At 47.9% G+C, this 26,412-nt stretch overlaps 2 protein-coding genes across 4 annotated transcripts in view; one reads left to right on the top strand and one right to left on the bottom strand.

Moving 5' to 3' along the window:
- The window catches only part of Eftud2 (elongation factor Tu GTP binding domain containing 2), a 40,885-nt gene extending 19,616 nt beyond the window's left edge, over positions 1 to 21,269 (top strand). Inside the window, exons 12-28 of one of the 2 annotated variants that reach the window (XM_031351015.1) lie at positions 4,120 to 4,183; positions 4,513 to 4,603; positions 7,861 to 7,996; positions 10,484 to 10,611; positions 12,021 to 12,214; positions 13,600 to 13,711; positions 14,059 to 14,199; positions 16,022 to 16,123; positions 16,719 to 16,801; positions 18,109 to 18,195; positions 18,347 to 18,473; positions 18,636 to 18,723; positions 19,315 to 19,433; positions 19,588 to 19,682; positions 20,173 to 20,326; positions 20,475 to 20,582; positions 20,843 to 21,269. In XM_031351015.1, the coding sequence (XP_031206875.1) occupies positions 4,120 to 4,183; positions 4,513 to 4,603; positions 7,861 to 7,996; positions 10,484 to 10,611; positions 12,021 to 12,214; positions 13,600 to 13,711; positions 14,059 to 14,199; positions 16,022 to 16,123; positions 16,719 to 16,801; positions 18,109 to 18,195; positions 18,347 to 18,473; positions 18,636 to 18,723; positions 19,315 to 19,433; positions 19,588 to 19,682; positions 20,173 to 20,326; positions 20,475 to 20,582; positions 20,843 to 20,938 (1,925 nt within the window). In that variant the 3' untranslated portion in view covers positions 20,939 to 21,269. The remainder of the gene's footprint in view (positions 1 to 4,119; positions 4,184 to 4,512; positions 4,604 to 7,860; positions 7,997 to 10,483; positions 10,612 to 12,020; positions 12,215 to 13,599; positions 13,712 to 14,058; positions 14,200 to 16,021; positions 16,124 to 16,718; positions 16,802 to 18,108; positions 18,196 to 18,346; positions 18,474 to 18,635; positions 18,724 to 19,314; positions 19,434 to 19,587; positions 19,683 to 20,172; positions 20,327 to 20,474; positions 20,583 to 20,842) is intronic. The other variant, XM_031351016.1, reaches the window with a different exon arrangement.
- A 398-nt stretch (positions 21,270 to 21,667) lies between these two features.
- On the bottom strand, positions 21,668 to 24,148 carry Higd1b (HIG1 hypoxia inducible domain family member 1B). Of its 2 annotated transcripts, XM_031351021.1 has the most exons (4): positions 24,018 to 24,148; positions 23,211 to 23,360; positions 22,342 to 22,476; positions 21,668 to 21,801 (listed from the first exon to the last, which is right to left on the bottom strand). In XM_031351021.1, the coding sequence occupies exons 2-4, from the start codon at positions 23,308 to 23,310 to the stop codon at positions 21,740 to 21,742; spliced, it is 297 nt and encodes a 98-aa protein (XP_031206881.1). In that variant the 5' UTR covers positions 23,311 to 23,360; positions 24,018 to 24,148; the 3' UTR covers positions 21,668 to 21,739. The 2 variants fall into 2 exon arrangements, with proteins under 2 accessions (XP_031206881.1, XP_031206882.1); XM_031351022.1 differs by lacking the exon at positions 24,018 to 24,148 and having other exon boundaries at positions 23,211 to 23,839.
- Between the last annotated feature and the right edge of the window lie 2,264 nt (positions 24,149 to 26,412).

Here is a 26,412-nt window from a genome sequence, read left to right as displayed (position 1 = left end):
GCTCTCTTCCCAAACGTCTCTAGGCACTTATAACTATGATAGGCCTCATTGAGGACTCACATTGGATTGCAGTCAGCCTTTACAAGCCTCGCTGGCAGGCGCTGGTGAATGAGTTCATGGATTCCTAGAGCCTTGACACCGTATCCCTGGGAGCAGTTTCCCACTCAGCGGGCTCTGGCTTCCATCGCTGTCTCACTCATTAACTCATTCCCATAGGAGCTATGCACTGAGTCCTCTGTGTGTCAGTGTAATATGTGTAGAGGAGAGCTGTGACCCTGATTTTAAAGCTGAGGAAACAGGCCCCCAGTAGACAGTAGCACCTCATGTGTGTGTCAACCCTGTCACCTGCCTATTGTGGGTGCTGGTTGGTCTTGGTACTTTTTTTTTTTTTTTAAGATTTATTTTTTATTATATGTAAATACACTGTAGCTGTCTTCAGACGCACCAGAAGAGGGCGTCAGACCTCATTACACTTGATTGTGAGCCACCATGTGGTTGCTGGGATTTGAACTCAGGACCTTCTGAAGAGCAGTCAGTGCTCTTCCCCACTGAGCCATCTCACCAGCCCAGTACATTTTTTTAATCTTGTACTGTTTGGTTGGTTGGTTTGCTTTTTGTTTTTTTATTATTATTATTTTTCCCCCCAGTGCCTAGAATTAAATTCAAAAGCTAGGTAAACATTCTACTATATCCAGAAGATAGACCAGGTAGATAGATAGACCAGGTAGATAGATAGATACATAGATAGATAGATGGATGGATGGATGGATGATAAGGAGATAGACAAACTCATTGTAAAAATGTTGGAAAACAAGCCTATGACTTTTTTGTTATAACAACTGTTATGGTTTTCTTATGGGTTCTGCTTTACTATTTTCTGTTGTTCATGAATGAGATATTATATATAAGGCCGAATAGATGGTGAGGCTGCACCTGGGTCGGATTCCTAGCACCCACATGACAACTGTAACTCCAGTTCCAGAGGATATAGTGCCCTCTTCTGGCCTCTGTGGATACTGTATGCACATGAGGCACATACATACATGCAAACACGTAAAAATACATTTCTTAAAAAGAGATACTATATATAGACATCTTCTACATTCTCATTCATTGGAGCAGTGACCGTGCTGATCCAACCACATTCTTGCCATTAAGCATTTGTTTTTAGTTGTTTTTCAATTGTAAACTATGGGTCGATAGGACTGAGTGGAACCCAAGGGTACCATGTGCTAAACATGCAGAAGGAGGTGGGCTTTATCCTTGGCACATAAGTCAATAAATGGATGGCTGAATGGGCAGATGGACAGTGAGGAAAAGTGAAATGAGCAGAGTTCTGAGAGAAATGTGGGGTTCTTTGTTCTTTGTATTAGCATGAAAAGCAAAATCAAGGTTTCTTGAATTGTTAGAAGTGCTTTGGGTTCTGTACATTTTTGTTTTGTTTCATTTTTGAGAGTTTCACTTTCTTCCAGGTTGACAGTTTTCTAGTCTAGCCTCAAATTTCTACCTCACCATAGCTTGATGAAATGGTACAAAGCAGAAGGCCCTGAAGCTTGGGAGACATGGTTGCTCATCCTTTGGACCCACCATAGGTGACCTGAAGCAGCCATGGCTCTAGTGTCCTGATATTGTCATAAAAAGCCATGTAGCACATGAGGAAAGGGCCACCCTGAAGGCATCATTCAGGGTCCTGGGCTCTCAGGCCTTCACTCTTCATACGTGTTACAAACTACGTTTTATTACACATAATTGCTTATGCGTGGCCACAGAACTCTCTGCTAAGAGTTGGCACGCTGCAACCTATGTGCACTATGTTGTCAGATCAGCATGTCCTCTTGTGGGCAGTGGAGTAGCACAAGGTATGGGGAATAAGAAGGCGCCGTGGACAAGAACCTCCTCCAAGGAGGAGTCTGAACCCCACACTGGTGAGCAGCATTGGAAGGCTGCCGTGTAAGCTGGATGCTGAGTAGCTGGCATCGTCAAGTATCGGTGACAGAAGGGAGGAAGGGGCCACTTCCTGTGACCTTCCAGTAGGACTGGCTACAGGAAAATGACAGGGCTTGCCAGGTAGATCACAGAGTCAAGCACTTCGAGGCTACAGGAGTGGAGGAGGGCAGGTGAAGGCCGCATCATTGTTCTCGGCCTGTGCACATGACAGTAGATGAGTTCCACTGGAAACCGCTGGCAGACCTGTCTCAGGTGTGGCGGTGCACACCTGCAGTCCCAGCAACCAAGGGAGGCAAGAGACTTGTGAGCTCAGAGTCAGTTAAGCCATAAAAGCACACAAGTTGAGTGTTTATGTCACTGGTAGAGTGTTAGCATAACAAAATAGACAGATAATATTGGAGCCCGATGGAAGAGGGATTGGGGTTCCAGGTACTTGTTTTCATTGGCATTTAGAATCTATTAAAGATGGTGGTATTTGCAACCTGTTTGGGGATTTTGTCAATATTTAGAAGCAGGATTGTGAAGACTGTTGTTGTCTGGTATTGGAAAGGAGAGGGATGGGGAGGGCGTTTGCTCATTCTTTGATTCAGTAATTAAGCCTTGAATCACAGCTCCTTTGTTGCAGGTGTGAGAGTTTGTTTCTCTGGGAAACAGTGTCTTACTTGGTCTCCTAGGTGGACCTTGAACTTGGAATCCTCCTGCCTCAGTCTCTTAAGTGGGATTGCAGATATGCATCATGTCTCTAATACAGTCTTCTGCACTCTTAAGTTCAGTCTAGTGTCAGTTGTCCTGCAGCTGTAAAGGGCATGGCTAGGCACGACATTCACAGCAACTGGAGAGTAGGAAAGAAGGGCAGTCATGACACTCAGTTGAAAGAAAAAGTATATAGCATACAAGAGGCCTGGATTTGATCCTCAGTAAAACTGGACATGGTGGTGCACACATATAATCTCAGCACTTGAGAGTTAGAGGCAGGAAGACACAAGATTCAAGGTCATTCTTGACTACATAGTTCAATCTAGCCTGGGCAAATGATACTCTAAAAAAACAAACAGGGCTGGAGAGATGGCTCAGCGGTTAAGAGCACTCGCTGCTCTTCCAGAGGTCCTGAGTTCAATTCCTAGCACCCACATGGTGGGTCATAACCGTCTGTAATGAGATCTGATGCCCTCTTCTAGTGTGTCTGAAGACAATGACAGTGTGTTCATAAATAAATAAATATTTAAACAAAAAAGTAATGTCTGAAGAATAGCAAGGAAAAGTAGGTAGAAGAGAGCTTGGAACTTGTTTGAATTGCAGCAGTAGCTGCAATGAGAGAGAAAAATCTAGAGAGGAAATGGGACTTTCGGGAAGGGAGCTGCATTTCCTAATGCTGTCTCAGGTGAGCGGGGTCAGCCTGACGTCTGGATAGAATTATCTAGGAGGTAGTTGGTGTTCTCTGTTCTCTAACTGAATGCTTCAGGAGCTCTGTGCTCAGGAGGTTTTGTTGTTTTATAAGACTCAGGATCAACCCTAACTAGGGGCTTATCCATACCAGTGCTCTGATGCTGGCTTATTTCCCATCCCAGACTCAAGAGTGTGGACTCGGGAAGCAGCGGTTACTTGCTTCAGTCTGATCAAATTCACATTGCAGTTGAAATTACTAATTGGTAAAAGACAAGACAGGCAGTTGTGGTGTCCCATGCTTGTGGGGTATGCTGAAGAAGAAGGCAGACGGCTCTACTTAGGAGTTCCAGCTCAGACAGGAAGATGGCTTCAGTGTTTCCTCTTGGGTGACTCCTGGAGGTTAGGGCTCCATCAGTGGCACTCAGTGGTAGCTGCAGCTAGAAGATGACCTGTGTGGGTTGCAGAAAGGATGGGCATCAGTCACAACAGTGGGTACAGATGAGCAGCTCAGGCCATGCTCCTGGTCAGAGCTCTGCTAGGCCCAGGCCCCAGGCCCCAGGCCCAGTGCACTTGGGGAGATGCCTGGGTTCTCCTTGTGCTTCTGCTGTGACTTTGCCTGCTCTAGGCCAGTCCTGTCCCACCTTGTGCCTAGTCAGAAGGGAGTGTCTAGACTGTGGGAAGGAAGGTGGTAGAACTCTTCAGCTTTTAATCACTTGCAGCACCTAAAACAGAATTTTCAACTACACTTTCCCAGGCAGATTGTAATTGTGTGGCTTTTTTGTATAGGTGACATTAATTACCAGGAATTTGCTAAAAGACTCTGGGGTGACATCTACTTCAATCCTAAGACGTAAGTAGCACGTGGGGCGTCACTTTTGTGGACTGATGATGTTTTCCCAATAACGATACTTGAGTTTCTGAGACTAAAACCTACTTTTGTCTTCTGCATGAAGCACCATGCTTCTGCACGTCTGAATGCTTGGCATCTTGGGCTGTAGGGAAAGGCTGTCTTCCCCAGGTCAGGCCAGGTCAGGCATGTGGGACAGCCACACCAAGAGTGCTCTCGGAATCTATTTGGAAACTGATCTTGGCTTCTGCTTAGACTCAGAAGCAGTGTACCCTTGGGATGAGCCGCATTCTCCCTTCTTGGTCACTCACAACACTTCCTTTTCTCTTTAGGAGAAAGTTCACAAAGAAGGCTCCAAGCAGCAGCTCCCAGAGGAGCTTCGTGGAGTTCATCTTGGAGCCTCTCTATAAGATCCTGGCTCAGGTGAGTGGGCCACCTGCTTTAAACCTGCTCAGTCACTGCTTGCTTGTTTTTATTTAGTGTTTGTGTGGGGCATGTGTGCTTGTGCACACACGTGTGCAGGCCAGAGGTTGATGTCTGGTGTCTTCCTCCTTATCATAGCACTCGACCTAGTTTTTTTGAGACAGGGTCATTCATTAAGCCTGGAGCTCACCACTTGACTAGATTACTTGGCCAGCGAGCCTCTAAGTGCTGTGATAGGACATGTCTACAAGCATGCCCAGCTCATTATGTGGGTATTGATCGCAGCTCAGAGTCTTATGCCCACACAGCATGCTCTAAGCCATCTCCCCCCACCTCCATCATCAATTGTTTATTAAAAACCTTTTGACCCAGGTGTCACATACCTTTAATCCCAGTACTGGGGAGGCAGAGGCAGGTGGATCTAAATTCAAGGCCAGCCTGATCTACATAGGAAGTTCTAGGACAGCCAGGACTTCAGAGTCTCAAAAATTGCACAACTTTTTGGAGGGCTGAAGAGACATCTTAGTGGTTAAGTTCACTTGTTGATCTTGTAGGGAAACTGAGTCCACTTTCCAGCACCTCACAGTTGTGTGTGGCTATAGCCGCACAATTATAATCTGCCTGAGACGGTGTAGTTCAAAATTCTGTGAGCACCTCAGCTCACAAGCACCCGTACTTCCAGTTCCTGGGTATACGGTGCCCTCTTCTGGTCTCCTTGGACATCTGCATGCATATAGTACACACATCCACCACACTCAATGCATTTGTACATACACATAAATTTAAATTAAAATTTTAAACGTTTTAGAGTCTGAACATAAATTAGCTCAGTGTGGTAGAGTACTTGTCTGTCATACACAAAGCCCAGGGTTCAATTCTTAGCACTGTGTAAAACTAGGCCTGGGAGCATAAGCCTGGAATCCTAGTACATAGGAATCAGAGACCTGAGGATCAGGCTTTCATGGGTAACCTTAACTACCTAGTGAGTTAGAGGCTAGCCTTAACTACTTGAGACCTTGCCTCAAAAAACAAAGGAACTAGAGGGTGGTTCAGCAGTTAAGAATACTACTGCTCTTACAGAGGGCCTGAGTTCAGTTACGTACCACGTCAGGAGGTCCACAGCCACTCATACTGTAGTTCCAGAGGATCTGATGTACATAAATTCTCACAGTCAGACACAAATGCACAGAAATAAAAATATATCCCTTTAATGTTTAAGCCACATGGAGTAGTGTACTCCTGTGATTCTAGCACTTAGGAAAAAATGGTGCAGAAAGATGAAGAGTTCAAGGCCAGCCTAGGCCACATGAAATTCTGTCTCCAAAAAATAATGAAGTTTGTGTGTTTGTTTTGGAGACAGGGTCTCATTATATAGCCATGGCTGCCTTGAAACTCACGGGAAGGGCTGGAGAAATGGCTCATTGGTTAAGAGCACTTACTGCTTTTCCTGAGGTCCTGAGTTCAATTCCCAGCAACCACATGGTGGCTCACAATCATCTGTAAAGGGATTCCATGCCCTCTTCTGGCGTGTATGAAGACAGTGACAGCAACACTGTACTCAAATACATAAAATAAAAATAAATCTTTAAAAAAAAGAAAGAAACTCACAGGAATCAACCTGTCTCTGCTTCTTTCGTGCTAGCATTAAAGGTGTGTGGCATTACACCCAGCTAAGGAAGATGTTTATCATACTATTATCTATTCCTGCTTAGGAAGAAAAGTCTAGAAATAAGTTAAATGTTCATATCATTGAAAACCTCATTAAGTTAATCATGATGTATCTCATAAAATGAAGTTTTTTTTTTTTTTAAGATTTATTTATTTATTACAAGTAAGTACACTGGTAGCTGTCTTCAGACACTCCAGAAGAGGGAGTCAGATCTCGTTGCTGGTGGTTGTGAGCCACCATGTGGTTGCTGGGATTTGAACTCAGGACCTTCAGAAGAGCAGTCAGTGCTCTTAACTGATGAGCCATCTCTCCAGCCCAAAATGAAGTATTTTGCAGTTACCAAAAGAATGCCTATTGCTGGGTGCTGTGTTGCACACTTGTAGTTGGCCCTAAACTACTATGGAGGCTGCAACTGAAGGAAGATCACCAACTTAAACAACAGTGAGAAGACCCCGTCTCAAACACGAGATGGTTCTGTTGTGTCTGCTTGTTAAGATGGTTGTAACAACTCCATAAAGACCATTTCAGTTTTGCACGTGTGATGTTTGTGAGGTTGAAAGGGTAAGAAGGATGTAGTTGCCTGATCGTGTAGTCTCTGGTATCTGGATGCTAGAGCAAGAGGATCAGAAGGTAAAGGCCAGCCTGGGCTACAGAGTTAATTCAAAGATAGCCTGGGCAACTTAGTTGTTCAACCCTGTCTCAAAACAAGTGCTGGAAATAAGTTAAATGTTCATATTCTTGAAACCCTGGTTGAGTGAATCATGGTGTAACTCCATGAAGCATTTGCCTCACACGAGATTATCCCTAGGGTGAATCCTCAGTGCCACACAAGAAAGAGGGTGTGAGGGAGGGAGAGAAGAAAGGGGGGGAATTGGTAGGGCTGTGGTTAAGCTTTTGTGATGCTCCAAGTAGAGAGTAACACTGTGTTTAAATGAATTTGTGCTAAAGTGCCAAGCTGTGAAGTTGAAAGTGTCCTACAGGAGTTTTCATGCAGATCTTTCTTCCAAGACAGTAATAGGATATGCAGGCTGTTCAGTCAATGCTGTGTCCAGTGGATACACACATGCAGATGGTCACATGCACACACCGTGTGTGGCCATTCCACCCCCAAAAGAAGAGAACATAGCAGTAGAATAAAATAATGACTAGAATTTATCAGTGATAGAAAACACTTAGTATCTCATGTCAGAATGGAATGGATTAATAAAAGAAATTTATAGAGTCTGCCACTGTGGAGAGACCTTGAGTCTGCAGAGGATGATTGAGGTTAGCCCTGTACTGACACGTGCCCTTTTTTGGTTCCTTCCAGTATAAAGAATGAGCCTCTAAATCTGGGCAGTCTTTAGGTAGGTCGGATCAGACGCCAGGGGGCAGCACTGACAGTATGTGAGGACCTGACCAGGTCAAGGCCACTGCTTGAAGGCTAGGTAGCACTGACTCAACTCTTCCAAATCAGACGGTCGCTGCCCACAGCCCTCCCCGTAGAAGGCTCCTCGTAAGACTTGTCTTTGGCCCCTCCTCACTCCATGTGAAATACTTCTCTAGGGCTGTCACTATGTAGCTGACCCCGTGCCTTCTGTGTGCACAGGTGGTGGGTGATGTGGACACCAGCCTGCCAAGGACCCTGGACGAACTTGGCATCCACCTCACCAAGGAAGAGCTAAAGCTGAACATCCGCCCCCTGCTCAGGCTGGTCTGCAAAAAGTTCTTTGGCGAGTTCACAGGTAATAAAATAAAATAGTTCAAGGCCCTTGACATTACTCTCAGCTGGCAGAGCCATTAACAGCTGCAGTCCTGCAACTTGGCAGGTAGATCAGGAGTTCATAGGATACTCTGGGGCACATGATGCCTCATCTTGAAAAACAAACATGGTCTCATGTATGTCCTCCCACGGGTGTCTTCCCTTCCCTGCAGGGGCAGCAGAGTCATGATAGTATTTAAACCAACAACAGGGTTTTCCCAACTGTTTTCTTTAGTTGTTTCTTGTGTTGGGAAAAAGGAATTAGATTTCCCCTGCAGGTGAAGCACATGGTAGTAGGCCTCAGCTCTGGTGCATTTACTGGGGTCAGGCAGGAAGGTGGTTCCCTAGGGATGTGTGCTAGTCGGGACGGTGTGGGTGAGGACTCGAGAGATGTTTGGTTTCCTTCATCACTGTGGTAACACCTGGCAGAAACAGTTTATTCAGCTTGTGCTTTGAGGGGGTACAGTTCATCAAGGAGAAGAGGAGATGGTGGGATTCATGATGGTGACAGTGGGCAACTGGCTCCTCACATTGTCACAAACCAGGAAACAGCCTGAGCTAGAAATGGAGCCAGGCTGTAACGCAAAACCTGTTTCTTGACCACCGACTTCCTCCTGCAAGGCCCACCTCCTCCAGGTTCTGCAGCCTCCTCAATGTACCTGTTCCTGGGAAGGGAAGCAAGTGTTCATGAGCCTGAGGGGACATGTCATATTCGGTCAACCCCCTTTCCCGTCCTGCTGAGCCCAATTCCTGTCTCAGTTATGTAGAAGCCAGTAAGACCTGAACTCATTTTTGTTGACTTGAAGACATGGTCTCACTATCCAGCCTTGACTGGCCTGGAACTTACTATATAATATAAACCAGGTTGTCCTAGAACTCACAGATCTTGCCGCCTCTGCCTTCTGAGTACTGAGATCAAAGGTATGCACCTTGCAAGACCTGAGTTTTTATTCTGGCCAACAGTTTTCAGGGGGTAACCAGGCCAGCCTCATATTTCTTCTGTGACTGATTCTCATCTGGAAATAAGACCAAGTGGCCAGAAATGGTGGCTCGTGCCTTTGATCTCAGCACTTGATAACTGATTTAGGTTTGTCAAAACCAGCATGGACTTTGCAGCACGTTCCTGAATTATAGAGCAAGGTGCTGTCTTAAAAATAGCTGTGAAGCTGACAGTGGTGCTGTACATCTTCAATTCCAGCACTTGGTGGCAAAGGAGGGGGGATCTCTCTGAGTTCAAGGCCAGTCTGATCAGATCTACAAATGGAGTTCCAGGCCAGCCAGGGTTATAGAGTCAAAATCTATCTCAAAAAGCAAGTAGTGAGCCGGGCAGTGGTGGCGCACGCCTTTAATCCCAGCACTTGGGAGCCAGAGGCAGGTGGATTTCTGAGTTCGAGGCCAGCTTGGTCTACAATGTGAGTTCCAGGACAGCCAGGGCTACACAGAGAAACCCTGTCTCGAAAAACCAAAAAAAAAAAAAAAAAAAGTGAGTAGTAGGGGGACAAGGGAAGGTTCCTCTTGGCAATCATGGATTCTAAGTTTGGTGGATTCTAATTTGGTGTACGAGCCTTTAAAGCTCGTAATAACTCTGGACTGGCCATCAGTCGGAAGATTCTGGACGCTAGTCAAACAGATATACTTTTATTCGGACTGTGGCTCATTAGACTCCTCTGAGTTTGATCTCCAGACTGAAGAAGAAAACGGTTTTACCAATTCCAGTGTCCTAATGAGCAATCTCTCTTTCAAGGCATGTTAATGGGTTAGGGAAGCAGAGTAGCTTACTGAATAGAAAGGCATGCAGTGTTTCTCAGGGCAGGCTGGTCAGTGGAGGACTGTCCTGAGTGAGTCTAAGGAGCTCACTTGGGAAAGTTGTCTGGCATGGTGCGGAACTCAGCAAATACTTGTGTTCAGTAAAAGCATGGATCTCTTTAGCCATAGAATATTGTAGAGGCTTAGTTAGGGTTTTACTGCTGTGAGCAGACACCATGTCCATGGCAAGTCTTATAAGGATAACATTTAATTGGGGCTAGCTTACAGGTTCAGAGGTTCAGTCCATTATCATCAAGGCAGGAGCATGGCAGCGTCCAGGTGGCTTGGTGCAGCAGAACTAAGAGTTCTACATCTTCATCTGAAGGCTGCTAGCAGAAAGTAACAGCTAGGATGAGGGTCTTAAAGCCCACACCCACAAGGCCACATTTCCCAACAGTGACACTCCATGGGCCAAGCATATGCAAACCATCACAGAGTCTTTAATTTTTTTGTGAACTAGGTTTTAAGGAACTGTGTCCCACTAAGACCTGCTTCTTAAACTTTCTTGACTCAGTCTAACTCCAAAAGTGTGTGTTTTCTCCCCATAGGAAATAGATTTCCCTAGAAGTGTTAGCTTCTGGGTTGAGTCCATGCATTCCTTCTACCCACTTACCTGCGAAGTGTACCAGTGGTATAGTAATGGCTTCCTCTTCTTCCTTCATAGGCTTTGTGGACATGTGTGTGCAGCACATTCCATCTCCAAAGGTGGGCGCCAAACCCAAGATTGAGCATACCTACACCGGCGGCGTGGACTCTGACCTTGGAGAGGCCATGAGTGACTGTGACCCAGATGTAAGGGAACATGCCCCAGTGCTGCTTCTGCATCCACATGGACGTGCTGGTTCTGTGTTGCAAGCGTATTGCTTTTTTGCTGTCCTTGCTTGTCCCTCCCTGTAAACAGAGTCAGTCCTGCAGGCAAAGCTTGGTCATTGCTGTCTGAGTCTGTGACCTGAGGGTGCTAATGAGGGAGGGCTGTGATGAAAATGAGAAAGGTTAAGGAAGGGGTAGGGTGTGGTGCCTGGAAGAGAGCAAAGGAACATGGCAGCTGTCTCTTCACCCTGATGTTTTAAAACATCAATCTGGCCGGGCAGTGGTGGCACACGCCTTTAATCCCAGCACTTGGGAGGCAGAGGCAGGTGGATTTCTGAGTTGGAGACCAGCCTGGTCTACAGAGTGAGTTCAGGACAGCCAGGACTACACAGAGAAACATCAGTCTGGGCACAAGGTCTAGTAGGTAGTGAATATCACTGGTAGGATATGTACTTAGCATGCTTGAGCTCAGGATTCAGTTCCCAGCTACCAGAAAGAAAAAGACACACAGACATCCCAGCTCTTGCTTGGGCACTGAGTTCCATGATCATAGGGAATTTAGAGCAGTAAGGCTTGTCAGTGCTAGTCCGTGATCCTAAACCTTCTCTCCCCCAGAAAAAAAAAAAGAGGTCTTGTTTGGTTGTATGTGTGTCTGTGTGTTACATATATTCATTTGTGCGTCTGTCTGTCTGTCTGTACAGGTGTCATGGTGTGCATGTGGAAGCCAAAGACAACCTTGTTGTTTCTTTCCTTCCACAGTATGAGTCCCAGGGATCAAACTCAGACTGTCAGGCTTGACCTGCTAAGGCCTGGCCCCTTTTTGTGTTTTATGGCATAGGTTTCCACTCTGCCTTAGGCTGCTGTACCATGCTCAGGAGACCTCCTCACACCCCCTTAAGCTAGTCTGTTCCACCACGTCTGCCTTAATTGTCTCATTTTTATTTTGTTGTTTCTGAATCTCCTGTTGTCCCTCCGTAGAGGGAGGGCAGTGCGCCTGTTGTCCCTCCGTAGAGGGAGGGCAGTGCGCCTGTTGTCCCTCCGTAGAGGGAGGGCAGTGCGCCTGTTGTCCCTCCGTAGAGGGAGGGCAGTGCACCTGTTGTCCCTCCGTAGAGGGAGGGCAGTGCACCTGTTGTCCCTCCGTAGAGGGAGGGCAGTGCACCTGTTGTCCCTCCGTAGAGGGAGGGCAGTGTACCTGTTGTCCCTCCGTAGAGGGAGGGCAGTGCACCTGTTGTCCTTCTGCAGGGGGAGAGAATGTAATGCATGGTTTGGAATTTTTCCAGGAGTCACATCTTCCTTAGCCTTTGTCCTCAGCTCATGTTATTGCTGTCGGAGGAGGTGGTGTTACCTTCTCAGTATACGTGGTTAAAGCTGTTTCCTGTCCCCTCTGCCAGGGTCCCCTGATGTGCCACACGACTAAGATGTACAGCACAGATGATGGAGTCCAGTTTCACGCCTTCGGCCGGGTGCTGAGTGGCACTATCCATGCTGGGCAGCCCGTGAAGGTGCTGGGGGAGAACTACACTCTGGAAGATGAGGAAGATTCCCAGATATGCACTGTGGGCCGCCTTTGGATCTCTGTCGCCAGGTTCTGTGCTGCTAACCTAATATAATCTAAAGGTCACATGTAGCTTCTATCCTGGGAGTGTCCCGAGGTGTTAGGAGGGATCTAGGAAACACAGCTACCTGATGGTACAGTGCAGAGCCAAGTGACCCCTTCTGGCAGATCTGATGACATCTAGTTCTTCAGGTTGCGGAGCTGAAAAGTAACTCAGTTGGAATGTCACTTTTGAGCCTTGAATGCCTGTGTTGAAGCCTTTTAAGGAAGATCTTACTTTTGCCTCTTTTCTTTTTTGGGATTTTGTTTTGTTTTGTTTGTTTGAGACAGGGTTTCTCTGTGTAGCCCTGGCTGTCCTGGAACTCACTCTGTAGACCAGGCTGGCTTCGAACTCAGAAATCCCCCTGCCTCTGCCTCCCAAATGCTGGGATTAAAGGCATGCACCACCAGCACCCGGCTCTTTTCTTCTTTTTAATGTGCTTGAGTATTTTGCATGTATGTATGTCTGTGCACCACATGCATGCTTGGTGCCCAAGGAGACTACAAGAGGGTTTTGGATCCTCTGGAACAGGAATGACAGACAGTTGTGAACCTCCATGTAGGTGCTAGGAGTCAAACTCAGGTCCTCTGCAAGAGCTGCCAGCATTCTTAACTTCTGGGCCATCGTCTCTCCTCTTCCCCGTTTTTTGAGCTCTTCTGTGCCCCCTCACTTGTTGCTTCAGGTTTCTTCCCTGAGGCGGCTGTTTTGGCTGTTTCCAGACCTCCGCTGCCTGGTCCTTGACTAAGGTTGTGCTGAGCCCCTGATACATCCAGTCTGCTGAGTCAGACCTGGGCCTCTGGGCTGTTGTTCATCTGTGGTAATGAGCAGAACCAGAGCCGTGGTGTGGCTGCTGGGCCTCGGCGACGATCTTTCCTCCTCTAGAGCCTCCTTTGCTCTAGAAGGCTGGGGACTAACGTGTCTGTTTTAGTGTCCCTCACATTAGAAGGCTGGGGAAGGTAAAGAGCTCAGACACTAACGTGTCTGTTTTAGTGTCCCTCACATTAGAGAAACCTTAGGCAACAGATACTTTTTATTTTTATTTTTTATTTTGTGATAGAGGGTTTCTCTATATAGCGCTGGCTATCCTGGAACTCTGTAGACCAGTCTGCCCCCTATCACATGAGGGTTCACAGGCTTTTTACCCAAAGTTTCCACGTGGAGTTGGGCTTTCCTGTTGCTTCTTCATACACTACTACATACATTGCACCACCCTGTGTGTGCGTGTGATTGCTGATCACACCTCTTTCCTGCTCCAGTGGCTCTGTGTAACTCACCTCTGCTCCTGGCTCTGGGCCCAGCATGTAGCAGATACTTGGTATGTTGTTATAGAGTGACTCTGACTCAGTTCTTGCTTATTTATTGGATATTACTCTAGGTACCACATTGAGGTAAATCGAGTTCCTGCTGGCAATTGGGTTCTGATTGAAGGTGTTGATCAGCCGATCGTGAAGACAGCAACCATAACTGAACCCCGAGGCAATGAGGAGGTAGTTTTCTGAAAGGGCACTCTGAGCTAGAGAGGCACAAGGAACCACAGGCTTGACCAAACAAGCTTGGAAATTGAAAAGGTCCTAATCCAAGGCTGCTCCTGTTCTTGGCTTGGCCCTAGTATGTGCCCTCACCCTGGTGAATTCTCGGACACTCGGACTTAGGAGGGGTGCCTCCTGTTCTTGTCCAGTGCTCTGCCAAAATGCCCGAAGCAAATGGTCCTTTAACTTGGGCTCTACTGTACCATGGTTCTTGGTTGGGGAATCAAGATTTCAGTTTTCCCCTTAGGCCTGTGCCTTCTTGCCTACCTCTTAGGCCCTTCTTCACTCTGTTCTTTGAATCTCAGGCTCAGATTTTTCGGCCCTTGAAATTCAATACCACATCTGTTATCAAGATTGCGGTGGAACCAGTGAACCCCTCAGAGCTGCCCAAAATGCTTGATGGCCTGCGCAAGGTCAACAAGAGCTATCCGTCTCTCACCACCAAGGTATGGTCAAGGCCTGTAGTAGCCGCCAAGCCCTACACTCCCCAGCTCACTGCTCTGTGCTGTCATTCCGTGGCATTCAAGAGGTGTTCCTCATCTGTTGTTTCCCACCTCCTGGCTCATGAACAGTCCTCACCTGTTACCATTTGAGGGCAGACAGACTAGAGTGTGTACCTTTGTTTCCTCAGATGACTTTACATAGCCATATTCTTCAATAAGCACATTGGTTTGAATTGGTTTTCCAAAGAAATGAGAAATAGGCATGGAGACATACACATGTGATCCCAGCATTTGGGAGGTTGAATCAGGGTGATCCAAAGCTCAGGATTAACCTCAGCTACATAGAGGCCATTATGGGTTATGGGTGGGGTCCAAGAGATGGCTCAGCAGTTAAGAGTTCTTCCAGAGGACCCTGGTTCAATTTCCAGAACCCAGGGGGCTGCTCATCACCATCTATATACCTCCATTTCCAGGGGATCTGAACTGCTTTCTTCTGGCCCCACAGGTGCTAGGCATGTATGTGGTGCACAGACATAAATGCAGGCAAAGCACCCATACACATAATAGAAAAGAAGACAAATGGGGCTGGAAAGATGACTCAGCAGTTAAGAACACTAACTGCTCTTCCAGAGGTCCTGAGTTCAGTTCCCAGCAACCACATAGTGGCTCACAACTGTCTGTGATGGGATCTGATACACTCTCCTGGTGTGCGTCTGAAGAGAGCAACAGTGTACTCATATAAATAAAATAAATAAATTTTAAAAAAGAAAACAAATAGAATTCGAAAGAAGAATACATAAGAGCTCTGGTTAGAGAAACTTGGGCTTAGAGTTTGGCCTCCACTGCTCTTTAGATTAGTGGAAAAAAAAGAAAAGAAGCAAAAGTGGCTGAGCATTATATACTCTTGAGCCTGCCACCAAACTATTTCTGAGTAGCCAGAAGGGAAAGTTAAAGGGCTAGCTTATGTGTGTGGATGTAAGGCAGTGTTGGCCAAGGTAGGAATCAAGTCAAGGATGCTGTGCTAAGCGGTCCTGTCATCTTAGGGACCTACTGGTTAGGGTAGTATTGTCCTCTAAGTTCTTTTATTGGGGACAGACTACTATTGTGCAGTATTGGTTGGCCTAGAATTAGCTCTGTAAATCAAGTTGACCTCAAGCTCGGGATGAATCTCCCGCCTCGACCACCTGAGTGCTAAATCACAAGCTGTCTTAGGTAGGCTTTCTTTTGCTGTAACAAAATCCCATGATCAAGAAGCAAGTTGGGGAGGAAAGGCTTTATTCAGCTTACACGTCCACACTGCTGTTCATTGCTGAAGGAAGAGCTGAGGCCATGAAGAGTGCTGCTGACTGACTTGCTCCTCATGCTCAGCCTTCCTCAAAGAACCTGGGCTATCAAGCTCAAGGTTGGCACCACCCACAATGGGCAGGACCCTCCCCCATTGATCACTAATTGAGAAAATGCCTTATAGCTGGATCTCATAGAGGCATTTCCTCAACTGAGACTCCTTTCTCTGTGATGACTCTAGCTTGTGTCAACTTGATACACAGAACCAGCCAGTAGACAGGTATACCACCACACTAAGCTTTTTTGGGGGGTGGGGCTGAGGTGTGGGATGTAGAGCATGCCGAGGATTGAACCCAAGGTCTCAGTCATGCAGAGGAGATGCGTAAGCCCTGAACCAGCCCTTCCCCTCCACTGGCTGAGATAGTCACTGCTTCTGATAATGAACTGTGGAACCTTCATCTCTGAGGCCTTGAGTTTTGTTTGCATCTGCTGTGACCAAGACACAGCAGTGAGTGCTGCCTGCTGGGCTGCTGTGTTTCAGGTGGAAGAGTCTGGCGAGCATGTGATCCTGGGCACTGGGGAGCTGTACCTGGACTGTGTGATGCACGACCTTCGGAAGATGTACTCAGAGATCGACATCAAGGTGCCCCTTCCCTTTTCCTGGCTGTCAGCTCCAGAGCGATGTCCTGAGTAGGCAAACCCTTAGCCTCCTGAACGGCCACTAGAGACCCTTCTGTGGAAAGTGCTTTCAGTTGCTCTTCGTTGGGGAAGGTTCTAGAGATGGGTTTGCCCAACTCACGGAGTCATTTTCAGTGTCATATTTAAAGTCAAGACTCTCAAGCCACAGTTATTCTTCTCCCTACATTAGGAAATGAACTATCTGTCTCTGGTCATTGGCTCAGAGTGGGTGGTGTCATGGAGAGTAGGAGCTGACTCTCAAGACTTATCACCAAGTCTTGACCTAGCAAGGAGTTGTCAGTGAGCGGCATGGTGGTAGACGCTTTCTAGAAGGACCATAATTAAAGCCCTAGTTTTAGAGCCTAGTTTGTGCCCCACCTACTCCTGAGCCTGCTTCCAGGCTCTTTGGTGGTGGTGTGGACAGTGTTTTGGCCTACTGCTGCAGAGCTGCATGGGATGCTCTTGCAGAGAGAGAACAGGGATGCTTCAGAATTCCCTCAGTAGAACTTTGTCCCTTCCAACAAAACTGATTTTTACCTTAATTTTTTTTCATTGCCTAGGTGGCTGACCCAGTTGTGACGTTTTGTGAGACAGTGGTAGAAACATCCTCCCTCAAATGCTTTGCTGAAACACCCAATAAGAAGTAAGCAGGAGGTGGGGGCTACAGAGAACAGTAGGGAACAAGTGCAACGTATGTGTTGGGGAAAGCCAAAAAAAGAGCCATTGCTTTGTATGCTCTTAGATTGTTATAACAGTCTTGCACTGCAGCTCAGTCTGCCCTGGAACTCACTATGTCTGCCTCAAAAAATGGGGAGAGGGATGCAGTATGTGGAAAGGAAGAACATCAGCATGCACACGCATGACATGTAAACGTGTGTGTGTGCATGCGTGAGCGCTCAGGGATGCACTCAAACATATTCACACACTCAGAGGAAGAAGCTGGGTGTGGTGGCACACACTGGTAATCAGTCTTATTACCTGGGAGGTAGAGGCAGGAGAATCAGGAGTTCTAAGCCAACCTCAGCCACATAACAAGTTTGAGTACCTATGAGATTCTTTACCTAAAAAACAAGTCAGACATGGTGGTACGTACACCCTCAATCCCATCACTTAAGAAGCATTCAGGTAGATTTCTATGTGGAGAGTTCTGGGGTCAGGGCTACATAGTGAGTTCCTGTCTTAAAAAAACAACAACAACAAAAACAGAAACAAAAATCCGGCATGGTGGCTCAAGCCTGTAATCCCAGCACCTGGAAGGCAAAACAGGAGAAATGCTGCAAGTTTATGGCTAGCTCCATCTACATAGCAAGTTCTAAGTTATCTGGGGCTACATACATGACCCTGTCTTTGGGGAAAAAAGAAAGAAAATGGCACACACGCACGCACGCACGACCCAGCCACAGCTCTGCAGCAGGAGAGATTCCTAGAGATGGGCCTGCTAAGCACTGAGATTCAGAGCATAAGCCCTATGCCAGCTTCAATATTAGTTTTTTATTTTTTGTTTTTTGTTTTTAAATGAGTGCTGAAAATGGAAACCCAGCTCCTCGTACATGTTTACACATGCTGTACTGGCAGGATATACTCTCCAACCCCCAGCCGTACTTTCCAAGAAAAAGCCGACAGACTAGAGAGATGGCTCAGTGGTTAAAGGCACTCTTTGCTCTTGTAGAGTGACCAGAATTTTTCCAGCCACATGGTGGCTTGCACTTGTAGTCCATAGTATCCAATACTCTTGTGTGGCTTCTTTGGGCCCTCCACACATGTGGTACACTCGCATAAATGCAAGTGAACTAACTCACACGTATTTAAAAAACAAAACAAAACAGAAATGAAAGAAGACAAGGCACCCTTTGCTGCCCTCGATCCAAGATTGCATTTCTCTGCCATCTCAACAGTCTGTGCTGTCTCCCTGCCATCCTGTGACCTCACAGCCCTGTCCTTTCTGACCAGGAACAAGATCACCATGATTGCAGAGCCTCTTGAGAAGGGCCTCGCCGAGGACATAGAGAATGAGGTGGTCCAGATCACCTGGAACAGGTTGGAGCAGGGTTCACACTATGGCTTCTTTGCCTGGTCTGACACCATGGCTCCTTCGCTGTTGTCCTGGCCATGGTGTGGGTAGAGTGGGTTACTGTCTTACAGAGAGGCAGGATCTGTGGCCCCAGGAGCCTTCTTCTCTTTCCTCCAGAAAGAAGCTGGGAGAGTTCTTCCAAACAAAGTACGATTGGGATCTGCTGGCTGCCCGTTCTATCTGGGCTTTTGGTCCTGATGCTACAGGCCCCAACATCCTAGTAGATGATACACTGCCCTCAGAGGTAAGCCGATAGGATGCCTGTGGCAAAGTGTTATGCCTAGATATAGAACCTGCAGTGCCTTCTTCCCTGTTGAAAGATGGCTTCTTACAGCCATACTTTCCCCTCCCAACACTGCCTGCTGCTGCCAGTAGCCTGCTAAGGAGACCTCATGTTTCTGTGCAGGTAGACAAGGCCCTTCTTGGCTCTGTGAAGGACAGCATTGTTCAAGGTTTCCAGTGGGGGACCAGGGAAGGACCCCTCTGTGATGAATGTGAGTCCACCTTTAACCCTCAGCTCCATTTCCTGGGACCCTGCACCTAGCCACGTGAGGCGATGACACAAAGGATGGGCTTCCTATCTTTCAGACCCAGCAGGAAAGGAGTACACTGGGCTATCCCGAGTCTTGGGCCAGCACCCACACACACACACATACACACCACTCCCGCTCCTTCCCCATCTCCAAAATGAGGGCATTTCTAGATTGACCTGGCTCATAATTCCTGGGTAGAGCCCATCTTTGGGCGTGTTAAAGACAGATAACAAGAGGTTGATCAGGTTGGAGTGGTTTATTGATGCAGAATAGTCTCTGTGAGTCTCTAAATACAATTCTAGAGCACAGTCTATGTCCAGAAAAGAGTCATTCAGAACCAATACATAAGCTTGTAAGAATGTTCCACATGCCACAGTGTGGCCCTAATCAAATGCTAAGGAATGTTTAACTGCTGATCTGTTTGCTACTGGCCGTGCTGATCTGGATGTGAGATGTTTGTACCATGTCTTGGGTGACTTTAATATGGCCTTAATGTAGTCCCTTAATGTAGAGCCCCTGTGACTAAGCCCAGCTCCTCCATCTCCTTTTCAGTGATTCGGAATGTCAAGTTTAAGATCCTGGATGCTGTAGTTGCCCAGGAACCCCTCCACCGGGGTGGAGGTCAGATCATCCCCACGGCCAGGAGGGTAGTGTACTCTGCCTTCCTCATGGTAAGTGGACTTGTAGGGACTGTCCTAGTTCCCTGAGCTGAAAGTTATATGGAGGATGAGGCACAGGCCACAGAAGGATCCAAAGGTCTGGAGAGCCTTTATGTTCTCACTCTCCAGCCATCCCTAAGCTGAGCCCTTTCTTGCTCTGTTGCAGGCCACTCCCCGTCTGATGGAGCCTTACTACTTTGTAGAGGTCCAGGCTCCTGCAGATTGTGTGTCTGCTGTTTACACAGTCCTGGCCAGGCGCAGGTGAGCGGCCTGTAGTTGGGGAGGGTACTGGGAACAAGAAGCCCCCTGCCTGCTAGGGAGGCGAGAGGGGAGGTAGCCCCAGCCAATGCTCTCCCCACCTTCCACTTCAGAAGCCTGCTGACCTCATTCCCACAGGAAGTAAAGACCTGAGGTATTCTTACCTTAACACAGGCAGTGGCTACAGTTTCTTCTTGCTGCTGCGTACCACCCATCCCCCACCCCCAGTTCCTGGGAGAAGTGTAGAAGTGAGGCAGTGACGGGGTTGTCATTGGATCCCATCTCTTCGGTGTCCCCATCTTTCCTCCTCCCACAGGTGGTTGCTCCTGTGGCTTCTGCTAAGAGCCCCAAGCCCATTCCCTCTGTAGAATATGTTCCATTAAGTCTTACTTGATGGTGGCTGGACTAGGATACACAAAGAAGGGCAGAAGATAGATCGCCTCTTGCCTTTGGGTCTGTATACAACTAGAGCCTTGGCTTTTGTCTTTCTCAGGGGTCATGTGACTCAGGATGCACCCATACCAGGCTCCCCCCTCTATACCATCAAAGCGTTCATCCCAGCCATCGACTCATTCGGCTTTGAGACTGACCTCCGCACTCATACCCAGGGACAGGCCTTTTCCCTATCTGTCTTCCACCATTGGCAGGTGAGGAAACCTGGCCACCCTGGCCTCCCACTTTCAGCCAGTTTCCCTTCTGTCCAGGATGTTCTACAATCCTGGAGAAAGTTCTTGCTCCTGGCTCTGAGTCCTCCAGGAAGCTGCCTCATCTACCTGAAACCTCTTTGCCTTCCAGATTGTCCCTGGTGATCCTCTGGACAAGAGCATTGTTATCCGCCCACTGGAGCCACAGCCAGCTCCTCACCTGGCGCGGGAGTTCATGATCAAAACCCGTCGTAGAAAGGTATGTGTTCTTTTAACCATTGCTATCTCTCAGCCCCCAAGATTCCACCGGAGTTGTGTGTCGTCTTCCTCTTGGAGGAAAGATTAATCTCTGCACACCTCAGATACGCAGACCGAGGGCCCGAAGGGAACAGAGGAGCAGCTGTAGCAGTACCCTGAAGGCGCAAGTCCACAAGCAGCCTTGACTAAAGCCTTCCTCCCGTGGAGCACAGGTTCTGGATGACCCTGGGGCTTACCCTACTGTCTGGCTCTGCTTCACAGGGCCTGAGTGAAGATGTGAGTATCAGCAAGTTCTTCGATGATCCTATGTTGCTGGAGCTCGCCAAACAGGATGTTGTGCTCAATTATCCCATGTGAGTGCAAGGGGCTTGCAGCTCTAGACTCAAGCCGAGACCTGATGACTGGGCCTTCATGCTTTGAGCATCTGGGAACTGCTACAGGGCCATCTGAACAACCCAGACAGCTCCATCCCAGTGAGGAAGGGGCATCTGGCCTCCTGGTTCCTTTGGTGGCCTCTGCCTGGCCCCATTCCCAAGGAACAGAGAAGAGCTTGGGCCCAGAGAAGAATGAGAACAACATGAAAATGTTTAACCCTAAGGGGCCTGTCTTCAGGATTTACACAGAATTTTTTTTTTACAAGTTCAACTTTAGCCGCAGTTTGTAAATGAACAGAACATTCTGACCTCTGCCTTGGTTTGCTGCTTTTGTTCACCCCCACCCTGTCTAATCTGAGCACTTATGTTCTGGGTATGTGATTTCCCATGAGGCATTACTGTCTCTGCTCCCAGCTGCAGCTGCCTTCCTAACTGAGTCCCTAGGGAGCAGCCTGTGGTGGAAGGAATGCTTGTGTCTGATTCAGTGTTCCCATGAGTCTCAAGGTCCCTTCCCTGCCCCTACCTTCCCCTTCCCATTCCAGGCTGCTTCTGGCTGAAGTGGTATAGTTTTGGGACCCTGGGAACTGAGGTCTATGCACCCAGAGTCTCTCTCCCTTGAGTTGGGCCGGAGCCCTTTGGTTCCCACCCCACTGTCCTTGGCCCTCCCTCCAGCCTCCAGTTCCCTGGTCTGCTCAGGAGTAAGGCACTTCACTTTCCTCAACAAAGCTTTATTAGGCACACACAGACAGCTGGGGGACTGGGCCATCCTGCCGCCTCAGGAGTCCTACTTCTCAGCATCCTCTGACACCCTCTTGATGTAATCTCTGTACATTGTGTACATGGCACCTGCACAAAGAAGGAAAAGCACCCCTTGGCATCTGATCCTTCAAGGGGTCTCAGGGCTCTACTCCTGCCTTTCTCTTGAGGCCCAGCCTCCATGCTCTTCTCTCTGCCCCGGGTCCCAACAGTTACTCCAAGCACCCAGGCACACAGCCAGCTGGGAAGCAACTCATGAGCCCTTTGATGTCTGCTGTGCACACAAAGTGGCCTGCTGAGTGGAATAGCCAGGGGTAGTTATGCGTGGGGAAATTGAGGTCCAGTGAAAGGGACTGACCCACAGTCCTAGCTCGCAAGTAACTGCTGCTGCTTCTGGGTTCTCATCTCTGAGGAAAATTCATGAAACAGGTTGTCTTCATACTGTCCCATGGCCCAGTACAGTGACCAATGGGGAACCCTGAAAAAGGCCTCAGCCTTGGGATTCATTAAGGAAATGATGTGAATACTTGCTAGTGTTCGAAGCAGGAACTTGAGCCAGGACCACGTAACTAAGGGTACTCTACTTTGTCCCTCCTCTCTCTCTGCCACTCTCCCCACCATGCTGCCTACCAAGCATGATGGCCCCCACAGCACACGCCTGTGCTGCCACTCTGGTGTGAATCAGATGGATGGACAGCTTGGTGGAACCCCGAGCCTTCAGCCGGTAAATCCTGTATGCTGCTATCACCAGGCAGCCTGCTACACCTGTGGGCAGAGAATGGCATCACTGGGCCTGTGTCCAAGTCCAGGGTCCGTTGGCTCCCCTCTGGGCAGTGCAGGTTGGGCACCAGGTAGATCCTTTCATCCAGCTGCTATTGGGATATTGAGTTTCCTCTCAATGGCATTTTTAAAATCCCTGTGACCTCATGATGCCCCTTCCCCATATGCTGGTAGTTCATTGTCATGACTACACTGGCACCTGAGCTGCTCCACCCACTCCTGGCTTCCACCTTTTTGTATATTTTTTCTTTCTTTCTTTCTTTTTTTTTTATGACCTTTTCCTCTCCACAGTTTGTTTTTTTCTGACTCTTGTTTGGAATATAATTTCCTTTTTTAATATTCTGATGTAATTTTTTTATTTTCTTTATTTATAAGTCATATGATTTCTCCTTTCCCAGTTTCCCCTCCAAAAAACAAACAAACAAACAAAAACAAGAATAAACCCCTGTTGCCTCCCCCCTCCCCTATTTTTTTCATATTCTAGATCCTGGAAGGAAAACTGAGGCAACCCCAGACTGCAATGAGGCTGCTGTTAGCACCCTGTTGTCTGATGCCACCACCACCCGTTTCGACTCTTTCGTTGCATAGTACGCCTGTTCCTTGTGTAGTGGGTGGACCACTTGAGTTCTCTGGCCATCACCTCATTCTTTAAAAGGACCAAGAGACATGAAGTCCCAAAGAGGAAGCATCCACCCCAACCATGTCCTTCCCCTACTCACCTATAGGCACCAGTGGAGACTCCCTGCTCTTCCTTAGGAACTTCTTGGATAGGTTGTCCTCACCCTCGGGTGGCACCCACCAGCCCTTGTTAGCAGACATGATCCTGGACCCAGATGTCAACAGCTGTGTGCCTAGGCTTTAGGCCAGCTCTAGAAGAAGGTAGCCCGCAATAAGGACTCTGATTCTTAGTCTTCAGGGAAAAGATGACTACCTGCCAGGTCCTGACCATGCCCAGCACAACCTACACTTGAGAAGATGCCCCTCTGGGTGTTCTCTCTCAGGGGTTTGGGCTGCCCGGGGCTACTTCTCTTGTGTCCTTAACATCTGCCTCTTCTCTGGTTCATCTGACTTGTCTGTTCCACTTGCTTCCTGCTCCCTATTTGCATCCCAATGGGTGTGATCCTCTGGCCAAGAAAAACAGCTGGAAAAACCCAGAGTAGACTGGAACAGTCTTTGAATCTTGGGGCCCTCTTGGTCATGGACCTGTTGATAGTTGCTCCTAAGGGATCCAGAGCTGTTCCAGCCAGATACAACATTGGTTAACCAGACCACTAGAGCAGATGTAAATGGCAAGGCATTGATATATTTTGCACCTAAGATTAAAAGAACAAATTCTGGTCCTCAAACTGTCAACCTACTATATCCTTTCTGATCTTGTGAAGTCCTAAAAATGTCTCTTCTGATTATAGCTAGAGTCCCAGTCCTCAGAGGAGGGGTTCAGTAGGATGCCCTTTGAGTCCAAGACAAAGACTGCCTGAACCAGCTCCTCCTGGTAGCCCCTGTCTCTTCAGCATGTCCCTGCTTACCGTACTCGATAGATGGGTAGAAAGTGGAGAATGAACAGCCAGACCAAAGTTAAGCATCTGCTGCTTTGAATCAGTAAAAAGCCAATGCCAGAGTTGTCACTCTGGGGTCAGGGAAGCAGTGTCTGACGTTATGACAGCAGGAAGGAGAGAGAACAGTATCAGTCTTAAATGAGTGTGCGCGCGCACACACACACGCACACGCACACACATCCACTGAACTCCAAGAGGTATCAAAGTAAGGTTAGACCTGATAGAAGAGAGACCTTAACTGCTGTAAGCCTGTTGGTGCACATGTCAATACTGCTGTGGAAGACTAGAGAAGCAAAGATGGACAGGGCTCCTGGGTCCTCCCCCAAGTTAAACTGTCTCAAATACTCTTATGAGCCATGTGGACTATAAGATGCCTCAGTTGTAGGACTTTCTGGTCTTAGCCTTGGTCCCCTTTGGAACTGCCTGGAACCCCAGCTAGTTAGGAAGCTGAGATAAGAGGGTTGCAAATTTAAAGGTAGCCTGGGCTACAGAGTGAGTTCAAGACCAGCCCAGACAATTTATGAGACTCTGTCTCAAAAAAGAAATAGGTGTGTTGGTGCACATCTTAATGCCAGCACTCAGGAAGCAGAAGCAATTGCTGTGAGTTCCAGGCCAGCCAGGGCAACATAGATTCTGTCTCAAAACAAACAACAACAACAACAAAAACAGATGGTAGTGAGTGGTGCATGCTTTTAATCCCAACACTCAGAGGCAGAGGTAGGTGGATCTCTGTGAGTTCAAGGCCAGCCTGACCTACAGAGAGAGTTCCAGGACAGTGAAGACTACACAGAGAAACTCTGTCTTAAAGAAAAAAAAAACGTTCAAGAGTTGAGGAGGGCTTAGGGTATATATATAGCTCGGTGGTAACTTACTTAGCAAGTGGGCAGCCCTAGGATCAGCCCCAGTTGGGAGGGGCTCAGAGACCAAAAAGTATCTTTTTGGTCTCAATGTATAGCCTTGACTGGCTTGGAACTCATTATGTAGACCAGGTTGGCCTCCAACTCACAGTGATCCACTTGCCTCTCTACTTCCCAAATGCCGCACCACCACACCCAGCCAGGGTCAGGGACTTTTCTCAGTGGTTTGAAACAACTGGAATGCTGCTCGCTCTGGCTTCCTGACAATGATTTGACCCACACAAGTATGAATCTGCCTAGACCAGGTATTTATCAGTCACAGAAGAAGGGACTGGGCTTCTGAGTGAACAAATTACTTGCCCAAAGATGCACAGCTAGTAATAAGTAGTGCTGTCATGATCTGTCCCATGTCTGGCTGCCTCCAAGGGACTAGCTGATCAGAAACTGAAGCATAGGAGCGATGGTCCATCCTGGCATCCCTGACTAGAAGCATCAGCCATTGCTAGCTCATGGGGACAGATCAGAGAGTCTCCCTCCCTCTCAGGCCTTAGTCTCTTCTGTACATCACTTAGCCTCTCTGTGCATGCACATACGCGTGTGTTCCCCAGAGGGGCCTTTTTGGCACTGGAAACATGTCCAGCAGCTGATGTCCCTTTTTCCTCTGCCTGACACTGCTCTATGAAGAGGCTCAAGGTCACACCAAATCCCCAGGGCCTGCACATATCCCCAGTGTCCATGAGAACTCTTGTCTCAGATGTTCACACACACACACTCCTGTGCTGCCTCTTCAGATCCCCAGCCTGGCCTGAGTTCTCAAGAAATGCAGGGTGTATGCTCCTCTTATATAGGCTACAGGAAGGGACATGGAAATGCTTGGGTGAGATAAGGCAGGGATCATGATCAAACTCAAATCATTTAAGTAAAATAAAGCAGGGACAAAGGGCTGGAGCCATGGCTCAGCAGTTAAAAGAACTTACTCTTGCAGAAAATCCAGGTTGGAGTCCCAGCTCCCATGTAGAGGTTCATAATTCCTTATAACTCCAGTTCCAGAGGACCCTATGCCACCCCTGGCATCCACACATATGAGGCACATAAGTGGTTCACATACATGCTAAGCCCCTCACATACACATACCTAAAAATAAGTTATTCGACTGGAGAGCGGCCAAGATTGTATACCGCTCCTATAGAAGACCCAAGTTTGGTTCCCAGCAGCCATGTCTGGCAGCTGAAGACTTCCTGAAACCCCACCTCTGGAAGACCCTGTGGCCCTGGCATATGCCCATTCGTGTGTGTGTGTGTGTGTGTGTGTGTGTGTGTGTGTGTGTGTGTGCGCGCGAGCACACACATGCGTACACGCACACAACTAAAAAAAAATTATCACTATGGTGGTGCATGCCTTTAATCCCAGCACTTGGGAGGCAGAGGCAGGTGGATCTCTAAGTTCGAGGCCAGTCTGGTCTACAGAGTGAGTTCCAGGACAGCCAGGGCTACACAGAGAAACTCTGT

The sequence above is a fragment of the Mastomys coucha genome, unplaced genomic scaffold (assembly GCF_008632895.1).
Source record: "Mastomys coucha isolate ucsf_1 unplaced genomic scaffold, UCSF_Mcou_1 pScaffold5, whole genome shotgun sequence".
NCBI classification, from domain to species: Eukaryota; Metazoa; Chordata; class Mammalia; order Rodentia; family Muridae; genus Mastomys; species Mastomys coucha.
This window is presented reverse-complemented; position numbering and strand designations above follow the sequence as displayed.

What these genes read in the sequence shown, in the direction of transcription:
- Higd1b (XM_031351021.1), bottom strand. Translation starts at nt 23,310, where the DNA reads ATGTCTGCTAACAAGGGCTGGTGGGTGCCACCCGAGGGTGAGGACAAC. An exon ending in GTCTCCACTGGTGCCTATAG is followed by an intron (nt 22,477 to 23,210) that starts GTGAGTAGGGGA and finishes CTCTGCCCACAG; the next exon opens with GTGTAGCAGGCTGCCTGGTG. An exon ending in TGTGGGGGCCATCATGCTTG is followed by an intron (nt 21,802 to 22,341) that starts GTAGGCAGCATG and finishes TTCTTTGTGCAG; the next exon opens with GTGCCATGTACACAATGTAC.